The following is a 12,859-nucleotide window of genomic DNA, read 5'->3' as shown; positions in this document are numbered from 1 at the left end:
GCGCAGAGCAACTGGGATGTGTGCCCCAGGTGGTTGAATGGGGTACCCCTGGCGTGTTACATGTTGGGGTTGTCAGGCTATAATACGGAAAACCTGACCGCAAACCATAGTGGTGCACCGTGTTGGGAAGATGCCACGTTCCTCGCACGTTAAAGAACCCTGCTGTGGTATTCGATAGGAGTAGGAACCTTTGCGCTCCGCCACAGGAGGCTAAATTCCCCGACCTTACCCATCCCATACCTTTTTCCAGTGGCAATCAAAATTTGTCGACCCTATTATCCTTGTGACCCATCCTTTTTTTTTTTTTTTTCATGTTCATTTTATCATCCATTTCATTTTCAATGTCAGAATATAGCTGAACATGAAATGGATGATAAAATGAACATGAAATGAAAAAAAAGGATGGGTCACAAGGATAATAGGGTCGACAAATTTTGATTGCCACTGGAAAAAGGGGCATGGGTAAGGTCGGGTAAATAATAGTTCAATGTATTATGTGACTGAAAGTCAGCCAACGTTTAAGAGAGCCTTTGTAGCAATAAAGCCCAAGTTTCTCAAGTGTGGGTGCTACTAAGAAATGAAATTCGATTTTTAAATGGATGTTCTCACCCTCTAATAAACAATCAGATTCCCTCTATTGTTATGTCGATAAAGAACAAGAGAACCATCGTATCTTATCATTAAATCCAGAGTATTTGACAGAAGACAATGCTAAATGTGTCGATGCTGGCTACTGAGTTATAAATTACTCAACACTGGAGCTTCCCTTTCTATGTTCCAATTGTTTTGTGTTTATAGTCTCTCACCTAAAGTTGAAAAATAATTATCGAATTTTAGTTCAAGTCTGATTTCATTCTGGTTACCCTAGTACTAAAGGTTTTTAATTTGTAAAGATGATATTGTTTGGTTTTGTTCAAAGTGAATAATAAGATACCCAGACGCCATCTCTTTATCTGTCTTAGAAGTGAAAAATGTACATGTTTATTTTCGAAAGCAAGTGTCACTGATAAAATATTCTTATTAAGAGCGATTGGTAATTTTAGGAATGTAATTATTGATGGAATTTACTACATGCAAGCAGTGTAAGTACATCTGCACTAATTAATTAACCGTATTTGTTTAATTATTTTTTCAAAGATATACTCAATTAATGCCGAAGAGTAATGTATGAAAGTACAATACTGAAAATGACTCAAATAAACACTAATTGATCTGTCTGTCATATTTTTCATAGTAAATATATATACAAATGTTTGAATTTACGTGTAAATGTAAGAATCAGACAAAATTGGAAAAACCAGAAACATGCAGGTCAAAACCCCAACGATCTGACAATATGATATCAGTCAAGGATGACTTCTCTATTTAGAAAGTCCCTTACTTGATCTTTACGTCACAGTATTTGCTTAGATTTTTTTCGATAGAATGTTAGAAAATGAGGTTTTTGACAGAGCTATCTCCGCTTGAAATTTTCAGTGCATTTAATAAAATAAACAACATGCTTTGGAAAATCCTCTCCTATTTCCTTAATTCTGATGGTGCAAATAGTCAAAACCCACAATCAAAATGATGGATTCTTTCATACCATGTTTCACCCACTGACTGATTCTTACAAAGACTGATACTTAAATAATTCTTATGACTATCCTCCGAAAAGAACTTTTGTTTGATTTATAAGTGATAATTAAATAAACACAGCTACATGCATTGCTTTGGTTTATAAAAAAAAAACATGTTGTCTAACACAAAATTAATTTTAAAAAAATCAGGCTATTAACCAATAACTGCTTATTGGAGTATAATTGCCTCAGTTGATTGTAAATGCTTTGGAAATCTGAATAGATTGATTGATTATTTGTTGGGGTTTAACGTCCGAGCAGCAATATTTCAGCTATATTCAGGCGATGAACATGAAATGGATGATAAAACGAACATAAAATGATAAAAAAAAAAGATGGTTCACAAGGACAACATGGTCGACAAATTTTGATTGCCACTAGAAAAAGCGGGCATGGGTAAGGTCGGGCAATTTAGCCTCCTGTGGCGGAGCGCAAAGGTTCCTACTCCTATCGAATACCACAGCAGGGTTCTTTAACGTGCGAGGAACGTGGCATCTTTCCCAACACGGTGCACCACTATGGTTTGCGGTCAGGTTTTCCGTATTATAGCCTGACAACCCCAGCATGTAACATGCCAGGGGTACCCCATTCCACCACCTGGGGCACACATCCCAGTTGCTCTGTGGGCAGAGCGCCTAACCCCCGGCTAGGTTTCTGGGCACTATTTAGTCGCCTTTTACGACAAGCTTAGCGCTGCTGCAGGCCTATTCTTTCAACACCCGGACCTGCACGGGGCTTGGACGTTAAACCCCAACAATCAATCAATCAACATGCTCTGTGGGTAGAGCGCCCTAGCCCCCGGCTAGGGTTCTGAGCACTATTTAGTCGCCTTTTACAACAAACTAAGCGCTGCTGCAGGCATATTCTTTTAACAACCGGACCTGCACGGGGCGCGCTGTTTTCAAAGTGCAGTTGTATAAAATTCAATACCCAAAAAGACTAACATATTTGTAGGGTAAACAGTTTTATCTTCTGCTAGAGGGACCCCAAATCTTTGCAGCAATTAATAAATATATCAAGAGTTGAAAAACACTGATATGTTCATTTCTTTCCACAGAACAAGAAGTCGTCGAGATAATGCAAAATTCATTTACATTTATGTTTGGATTGATGTTCAATAAACCAGTGTAATGCAGTGGAAAAGGTTTCAAATGTAAAACAGCTTATATAAGCCAAAGTAATCAAAGTTAATATTCATTATCAAATTTGAAACCAGTCAAATCAATTCATTTGGGGATAGTCTAAGGAGCCGAAATGCTGATTTGATGTCACACTTAGCAAGGAAGGAATATGGCCCTAAACTTTTAATCATTCCTACCGCATCATCTATACTGAAATTTACCGAGCAGTAATCTTTGTCTATGAAGTCATTTACGGAATAATTTGGGGGGAAAGGATAAATTATGAATACGCCTGAATTCAGTACTCGACCTTTTTGGTAATAAAGCGATTGGAGATACACGGAAAATTAGAAAGGGGGGTTCTGAAATGGGCCTGATACACCTCCTAAATTAATCGTCCTTTACTTTTTCTCCCAAAATTGGCTTTAAATTATATTCAATGAGCATTCTTGGCCCATAGTGTTTCAGTCTAAAACCAAATTGTATACCATTGATTAAGTATTTTATTATGGTTTTATTTGGGTGGTCTACGAGACCCTTTTTATCTCTACCATTAATCAGTGAACCGATCCCGTGCAGGTTCGGGAGTTCAAAGAATAGCCCTGCAGCAGCGCTAAGCTTGTAAAAGGCGACTAAATAGTGCTCAGAACCCTAGCCGGGGGCTAGGGCGCTCTGCCCACAGAGCAACTGGGATGTGTGCCCCAGGTGGTGGAATGGGGTACCCCTGGCGTGTTACATGCTGGGGTTGTCAGGCTATAATACGGAAAACCTGACCGCTAACCATAGTGGTGGACCGTGTTGGGAGAGATGCCACGTTCCTCGCACGTTAAAGAACCCTACTGTGGTATTCTCCCAGAGTAGGAACCATAGGGCTCCGCCACGGGAGGCTAAATTGCCCGACCCTACCCACCTCTCCCTTTTTCCAGTGGCAATCAAAATTTGTTGACCCCATTGTCCTTGTGTCCCATCCCCTTTTTTATTTCATCATCATTTCATGTTCATTTTATCATCAATTGCATGTTCATCGTCTGAATATTGCTGTTCGGACGCTAAACCCAAACAAACAAATCTTGGTTGGTGTTGTGCTTGGAATCGAGATATAGAGGAAGCCGCTGAAAATGTGTGTGCTTCAACTTATGTTGCATGGTTTGACGTGGACACATATCGCATCCAAAGTTTAGAGTCAACTTTACCCCGAGAAGAAGTAAGTTTTGTTTGTTTGTTTCTTGGGGTTTAACGTCCGAGCAGCAATATTTCAGCTATATTCAGACGATGAACATGAAATTGATGATAAAATGAAAATGAAATGATGATGAAATGAAAAAGGGATGGGACAAAAGGGCAATGGGGGTCGACAAATTTTGATGGTCACTGGAAATAGGGAGAGATGGGTAGGATCGGGCAATTTAGCCTCCTGTGGCGGAGCCCTATGGTTCCTACTCCGGGTGAATGCCACAGTAGGATTCTTTAACGTGCGAGGAACGTGGCATCTTTCCCAACACGGTGCACCACAATTGTTTGCGGTCAGGTTTTCCGTATTATAGCCTGACAACCCCAGCATGTAACACGCCAGGGGTACCCCATTCCACCACCTGGGGCACACATCCCAGTTGCTCTGTGGGCAAAGCCTCCTTGCCCCCGTCTAGGGTTCTTAGCACTATTTAGTTGGCCCCGTGCAGGTCCGGGTGTTAAAAGGATAGGCCTGCAGCAGCGCTAAGCTTGTCGTAAAAGGCGACTAAATAGTGCTTAGAACCCTAGCCGGGGCCTGGAGCGCTCTGCTCACAGAGCAACTGGGATGTGTGCCCCAGGTGGTGGAATGGGGTACCCCTGGCGTGTTACATGCTGGGGTTGTCAGGCTATAATACGGAAAACCTGACCACAAACCATAGTGGTGCACCGTGTTGGGAATGATGCCACGTTCCTAGCACGTTAAAGAACCCTGCTGTGGTATTCGATAGGAGTAGGAACCTTTGCGCTAACACTCGGATCTGCACGGGGCAAAGTCATGTAGTAATTTTCGACAAAATTAAGCATACTATTACATGCTCTTGTTGTTTCTACTGGGCAATCTAGTTGAGGATTAGGAGTTTGGCCCAGACGAAGTGGTCCTGGGCTGACTGTTTGTTCTCGGGGATTGGGGGTTTGATCCAGACAAACTGGTACTGGGGTGAGTGCTTGTACCCGATGATTGGGAGTTTGGTCCGGATGGACTAGTGCTGAACTGACGGCTTGTTTCCTCAGAATGTGGGATGTTTGAAGGGGCATCATCTGAGAACTATGTTGATGACCGGTTCGTGGGATATAGCTAGTGACGTGGGCCTTGGCCTTGCATTACCTCACGATCGTTGTGCATGGTTTTGTACCTGCTGCCTGTCCTTGGTCGCCGTTTTCTCCTGATTAAGGTTTGGAGTTTTTGCCGGTGGTCTCCTGCTCCTATTTGATGATCACATTTTGATAGATGGTTTTTTATAGATTTTTATAGTACTTTACTTTGAAGTTTCTCCTTCAAAAATTGGGCGGAAGTCGCAAAATTGACTAAATCGGAATGAAGGAACTGACTATGAAAACTTTCCGAAAAGACATTGCTTCGTGTCTTTTAAATTAGTATATCCTTAAAATTGGATAAACTTAAATATTTGCATTTTAAAAACCTTCAAAAACCTAGGCTTATTAATAGATATATATGTTATCGATTTTGATGAACGGGAAAAACAGAACACATGACAAAGCTACATTTGTATTTTACGGATTCTTGAATAATGTATTGCATGAAATACAAAGTCCTGTTTTAATTGTTTTTAATGTTTTATACTGGCGCTAGAACAAATCGAATGAAATAAAATTATAAATTGCAATTTAATCCTAAGCTTTTGAGTAGCATTGTTTATACAGAGTACATATCACACATGATGTGTTACAGTCGATCATGGCGAAAATCCGAATAATCACTTTGTCATTAGACAAGTTAACTATTTAGACTAAAATAAGAGTACATAGAATTTGTATGACATTCGCACTCTGCAAAAGTTATCGCTCACGATTCAGAAGATTTAACAGTGCGACAAATACATAGTTTTCTTGGTGTGATCGCAGCGTTAATTTCTTAATGAACATTTCGATTATTAAATGCGACCCGTTCATGTCCGGGTGTCAAAAGAATAGGCGTGCAGCAGCGCTAAGCTTGTCGTAAAAGGCGACTAAATGGTGCTCAGAACCCTAGCCGGGGGCTAGTGCGCTCTGCCCACAGAGTTTGTTTGTTTGTTGGGTTTTAACGTCCGAGCAGCAATATTTCAGCTATATTCAGACAATGAACATGAAATGAAAAAAAAAGGATGGGTCGCAAGGATAATAGGGTCGACAAATTTTGATTGCCACTGGAAAAAGGGAGGATGGGTAAGGTCGAGCAATTTAGCCTCCTGTGGCGGAGCGCAAAGGTTCCTACTCCTATCGAATACCACAGCAGGGTTCTTTAACGCGCGAGGAACGCGACATCTTTCCCAACACGGTCCACCAATATGGTTTGCGGTCAGGTTTTCCGTATTGTAGCCTGACAACTCCAGCATGTAATATGACAGGGGTACCAATCCCAGTTGCTCTGTGGGCAGAGCACCGAGCTCCCAGTTAGGTTACTGAGCACTATTTAGTCGCCTTTTACGACAAGCTTAGCGCTGCTGCAGGCCTATTCTTTTAACACCCGGACATGCACGGGGCTATTTAGAACAGACGGCTTCGATAGATTTACTCGCTCTTTAGAATTTACAATTTCGCAAGAACACGTTTCTTCCTAACCTTTATATTTTGTTAAGCTTGATTTCTATATTACAGCAAAATTATGCAAAACACAAACACACACAATACACGAACAAGCAAAAAACAAAGGATCTGATAACCTAACCGACAACTTATTTTACGTACGTGTCGCGGCTTTTTTATCACAGATCTTTTTTTTAGATTTACGTCTGCTATTATTTTTTTGGCAGGTAATTTGCTGCTGTTAAGTCTGAGGATATTAACATCGATAACGCTTAATTTCTGTTATGCATATAGCTATATGTACGGACGAAAATAACTTCGGCACATATCTTAAAAAAAACATCTAAAATATTGCATAAGTATTACAATCTATTCAATAAAGCACGAACAGTAACTTTGTTGTAATGCGATAAATATTGCTTTCTTTTTAATTTTTTGTAGAGTAAAGAAAACACAGCTTCCTGCATCATATTAATTAATAACTTGCCTGAGCATTACACAGATGCTATAATGATTATTTAGCATCTGTTCCTTTGAAGATTGGTTTTAAACAAAACATTTTTGCAGTAAGCCATGGGCTAGATATATTAACATGATATAACAAATACCAAAATTTCTTGTACAATGTACACTGATTTCTTTGTAAACCGAACAATGACAAATCCGGAAACCCAACTTACCAGGACACTTTTTATAGTAATTTTGTTTCAACTTAAATGTATTTCGAACTTTAGTTAACCGTAATTATGTATCAACTGTGGTATATCAGACCACATGTTTATATTAAGGGTTGATCCAAAGATTTTGAAAAGGGGTTCTAGTCTGCTACTACATGTATTTGCCCATTTTAGCACTAAATTTTACATGATTCTCCAACAAGGGTACATAAGGTTCAGGACTCCACAGATGCGCAACTTGAAAATACTAATATAGAACACAAACACATTATAACAACACTTTTATCACCATATGGTCCCGTGTGTCAAAAGAATAGGCCCACAGCAGCGCTAAGCTTGTCGTAAAAGGCGACTAAATAGTGCTCAGAACGCTGACCTCGGGCCAGGCACCTCCGCCCACAGATCTGAGTTGTTTTCCCAGGTGTTGGAATATGGTACCCCTGTCATGCTATATGCTAGGGTCATCAGGCCATAATACGGAAAATCTGACTGCAGACCATAGTGGTGCAACGTCTTTGGAAAGATGCCACATTCCTCGTATGTTTAAGAACCCTGTTGTGGTATTCGATATGAGTAGGAATCTGCGCTCCGCCACAGTAAGCTAAATTGCCCGACCCTATCCTTTTCCCTGTTTCCGATGGCAGTTGAAGTACGTCGACCCTATTATCCTTGTGTCGCATCTGATTTTTCATTTCATCATCATTTTATGTACATTTTACCATTCATTTCATGTTCATCGCCAGGATATAGCTGGAATATTGCTGCTTTGGCGTTAAACACAAACAATCATTCAATCATAAATACTAAATAATAATAAAGACAAACTATTGGAGCGAATATGAAGCTTAATTCCAACGTAATGGAAAGCTCTTTTATAAAACTAAGGTAAATGAGAATCAATACTATCTTTTGGCATCAGTATTTATAAGAATGGGTAAATAAAAATTGGAGAATTGAAGTCAATACTATTATTTAATGAATTTATTGGTCTTTACTAAGTGTAAAAATTGCGAGGGTTATACAAATACATCAAAGAAATGATTTCTCAATGTAATTAGAAAAGATGAACAAACCGTAAGCAATGTTCAAGGTCGTGCTCTCACACATAGTAACTGCTCAATACGAAACACGTTACCAAGTCATACAAAACCGGTCATTAAAGGTTATTGAATTTCTCTTTGATTGAAGATACACTGTTGCAATTGTCTCCCTTTATATTAATGTCTCAATACCATGACAGAGATAGATTATTACAGTTCAACGACGCTTCAGCTTAATTATGCAGTACAAGCGTGATTATAAGTAGCGATGATTTCGCGTAACAAACTCCCATGGTATCAGTCCGCACTGCAGTGTATCTTTATTGTCATAATTTAACAGATCAACGCATCGTTCATTACAGATTTAATAATTACTTTCATGCTTCCAATAAATATGAAATATAAATCTAATTAACGAATAAAATATCAATATCTATACAATCGAGAAGTAAGTTTACTCTGCTTCACGGTGTGTGAACACAGGGGAACTAGGTTCTACTAATTAAAACTTGTATCATCATCTAATGGACGTTCTGATTATTGACTGATAAGATTGACATTTTTTATTGCAGAACAAACCCATTTTAAAAATCTGCTGCATGATGTTTACACTGCTTTGTTTGACATTATTGTAATATGTATGGAAGTTCCGAGTTCGCAGGAAACGTGCACATCTCTTGCTGAGGATGGAATGCTCGATTCATACAGTGACGTTGACGATATTAAGGTGATCTCGACACAAATAATACATCTCGACTTAGACGTACCAGTTGGTTCATCTGTGGGAATCAACACAATAAAAGAAACTCCAGAGGAAGAAAAACGCCGGAAGAGAATCAACAAAGTTGTTGGATTTTGTGCTGCATTGATATTTCTCACATGTGTTGCTCTTGTATGTTCCTCGTTAATGCGGGCAAAAAGTATAGACGAATTAGGTAAGGACCGTATTAGAAAACTGCAAGAAATAGATTTACAAACAATTTTTTTAAACACCCATCATTTCTTACATGTAGATGTTATTAAAATACACTACTGACGGGCCGTCTGTCAAACGATTGCGGAAAAGCGCTTTTAGGCATGTTAACTACATTTGTTAAAATGTTTGTCTGGATTGAAGCACTTGTTTTTTTTTTTTAGTCTGTGTGTGTGTGTGTGTGTGTGAATCTTTGTAAAAGTAAAGGTAGCGGGTAAGTAAGATAAAAAGTTGAGATGGTTTAATTTTCGACAATTGCTGTGATTAAAACCAGTGATACTAACAAAATAAGTTGTGTAAAGAGTTACTGGACTTTCAATGCCAAAAAGAGAACAGTTTAGTAAAAAAATTAAATAACATGGTTTAAATCATAAACGACTACTGTATACTTACAAAAATGTAATAACTTTACAAATCTTGAGAGTTAGCAGTATATGTTCAGAAATGACCTATCAACAGTGTCGTGCACTGCAGGTGCCTAAGTTGACAAATGACAAACGTAGGAGACGTCATGAACACATGCGAAGTTGCAACATGCGTTTTAAAACATATGGAAACATATCTTTATGACCAGAATGGTAAACATGTTTTGGTGCATTTAACAACACTTGAAATCATTTGTCTTCGAAAATCATGTGATCACCATGCTCGTTCCACGTACGAAATTCTATTGAACATGTTAAATTACCATATAATTTTTATTCATTGTTTTTTCAAGAATTAATTTGTTAGTCAATAACATGTTTTCATGGTGGTTCCTAAACATATGAAAAACATATGTTGCAATATTTCTTGTGTAAGTAGTTACAAATTGCAAAAAAAACATCGTACTTTTTTGTACATATTCAAATACTTCTCCATCTTAGAATCGGGGGAAATGTGTAAAAGGTGTATCGCATAAAGAGAAAAACACAGAGCTTTATTTATTGTATTAACCGTGTATTTTTACTTGATAACCCGAAGAAATAACCATCAAAATACTAGTGTTTGTTAAATTTTCCTTTTTTTAAGATACTGGTTGAAATGGACAACATAAAAATGGCAGGAAAATTTTCTTAAACTTTTTCCTTATAAAAGCAGTCAAAAATATCTACGTCACAAATGCTTCAGGATAAATTTAAACTGGTTTTCAGTTCTTTTCTAGATAAATATATTAGATACAAAATTTAGAATTAAGATGAGCCACCATTGCTTGATTCTTACACAGAATGGTACTTAATACTTATATACATAGCTTAAATATCAATTGAATCTTTTTTATTCAAGATGAATACTTGGATCAGAAGGATATTACCAGAATAGAGATAGTAAGAGTAGTATTACCAAAAGTCTGGAAAATCTGTCATGTCTATACTTTAAATTAACTTTGTTCCGATTTACTTTTCAGGGTTATTGATATTCAAAAGGGGCGGGTTGTTAAAATAGGAATTTAAAAAGGTATAAATACCTGTCAAACGTACAATATAAATTCGTTTATATTATACTATTCAATAGACTAAGTTTTCCAGTTCTTCTAAATATATGTTATGTGAAAAAGCATACTTGTGTGCCCTTCAATAGCTTTTTTTCTAAGAAAAGGGAAAAAGTGATATGTTCATGCCTGTATCTCTCTTTGTTTTTGGATGTATAAACGTGAAGTAGGAAACTAAAATAGTATTTGAAATATCAAATACCTTATTGGTGACTATGTTTTGCGTTTTCTAGTATAATTATGATACCTCCACGACCTATGAAACCAAATATGGTTTCAGTGAGATCTGTAAAGGAAACTCCACATTAACAGACGCAAACTAATAAAGAAATAAATAAATATTTAGATCAGCATGAAATACATAATAATAAAAATAAGCTCGATTGCGCTTTTGACCGACATTTAGCTCTGATCGACAGTCCGAATAAGGACAAGTGATTAAAGATGTTCGCTGGTCTTTTTAAGAATGATAAGAATTTCAAAGAGTTATGAAATCTTTTAAGATCGTTTATTATAGAACAATAAAATGAATGGTTCAGTTGAAACTTTGGAGGAAAAGTTTTCTCTATATTATCTATAGGTTTTTTAATAATTGGTTTTATCTATTACCACTGAGGAAATACGGTTTTGAAAGATTTCATATAAAAAAAATTCCCTAATACCATTTTCAGATGTGTTTTATGAAATTATTAAAAGATAAGTGGGGGGTCACTTGGCAAAAAATAATCAATGCTATGAAATGTATAATACAAGAGGAGTCAGAAAAAATCGGACAAAAACGGATGAACATTACCAGTAAACATTTTTAATAAGATCTACAAAATGACACGTATGTTGTTTTTTTTTTAAACAAATAAGAATTTTCTTTTTTTTTTTCATTTGACATGCATTTCACACTATTTTTTTTTATTTCAGTGAGACAATCTAACGTACTTCTTAGAGATAAAGTGACAAAATCGCCCACCAGACCACATCTCAATATGATCCAAAGATTAAATTCCACTCTTTAGCAATATACCTCCTTGGAGTGCACGTGCGTTTACACACTAATCTGTGTGTGTGGGAGTTAAAAATGTTACAGAAAGTAATTAACAACGATCCCTATTTTAAATCGTGCTTTAAGTATCATGCGCTGTTCATTGTTTATAACTTCAATGGTTTTGTATATGCACAGTACTACGAATGTACATTTTTTTTAATTAGACTTGTATAAATAAAGCTTGAGTATGACCAGATACTTACAAACACTTGCACTTATAAAAATGTACGTCAAACAGTGAAATTTTGTACATATTGTAGTTATTATATGTATACCTAGCCAAAATGTTTTGAACTTCAGGTATTATCGAGGTAGTTGTGTCTGAAATGTAAATAAAGATTGATTAGTTATTGAACAGCACGCGATATTGACGTATACGTTGTACGTTATAAGTACACTGAATTGTTATTTGTTAAATAAATATTGCACCTTTTTTATTTGACTTCATCAAAGATACATGTGGTTGTGTATATATAAAATCAGACAGTTTAATGTTTTTTTGTTTTTTTTGTTTTTTTTTTTGGGGGGGGGTGGGGTGGTCCGAGTAATATTTTAAGAACAGTTACGACACACTGAAAATGTACACGTAAAATATAGGTCAAATTTAATTGTTATTTGGTATGCCTTTTGTTTACCTTTCATCTGAGTATATCTGAGTAAATTACTCGTCCTGTGCAAAATCCGGACAATATAATAATTAGTTTATCCTCAACCATATAATCATACTTGGATAAAATAGAGGCCATGGTCAAATTCAATGAAATTCAGGCTAAGTTCGATTAGCGATTTTTCTCTAATAAAGTAACATTTACCTTAGTTTGATTGATTGCTTGAAGTATTATTGGTTTAACGCCCAAGCAGCAATATTTCGACTATATCTACGCGATGAACATGAAATGGATGATACTTTTAGAGTTCATTTATAATTCGCAAAGAATTACGATATAGTCCTTACTATAAGAAGGAGAATTTTTATCTCAAGTCAATTAATTCTTTATTAAAACAGTCATAATGCAATAATGGAGAATGAAGTCCTCCTACATTTGCAACAGTAATCAATAAAACATTTTTAACCTTTGACCTAAGAAGCATTGATAGCTTGATTTTTGTATGACATGACGCTGGCCTGCAATACCGAGTAAGAATCGGACTTGGTTTCGTATCCA

General features: G+C 36.8%; 1 protein-coding gene across 1 annotated transcript; it reads left to right on the top strand.

The window, feature by feature from the left end:
- Positions 1–946: 946 nt before the first annotated feature.
- Positions 947–12,126, top strand: LOC148612867 (uncharacterized). The gene is made up of 3 exons (XM_088594714.1): positions 947–1,082; positions 8,783–9,145; positions 11,570–12,126. The coding sequence occupies exons 2-3, from the start codon at positions 8,851–8,853 to the stop codon at positions 11,662–11,664; spliced, it is 390 nt and encodes a 129-aa protein (XP_088450840.1). The 5' UTR covers positions 947–1,082; positions 8,783–8,850; the 3' UTR covers positions 11,665–12,126.
- Positions 12,127–12,859: the final 733 nt, after the last annotated feature.

The sequence above is a fragment of the Perna viridis genome, chromosome 7 (genome assembly GCF_037379345.1).
Source record: "Perna viridis isolate PV_CMFRI_1.1 ecotype Kerala chromosome 7, ASM3737934v1, whole genome shotgun sequence".
NCBI lineage: Eukaryota > Metazoa > Mollusca > Bivalvia > Mytilida > Mytilidae > Perna > Perna viridis.
Note: the sequence above shows the minus strand (reverse complement) of the source record. Positions and strands in the feature narration are given on the sequence as shown.

Bases quoted from the DNA above. Each gene is read 5' to 3' on its own strand.
- LOC148612867 (XM_088594714.1), top strand. From the start codon at position 8,851: ATGGAAGTTCCGAGTTCGCAGGAAACGTGCACATCTCTTGCTGAGGAT. The intron at 9,146-11,569 runs GTAAGGACCGTA...TTTTTATTTCAG, and splicing joins AAAAAGTATAGACGAATTAG to TGAGACAATCTAACGTACTT.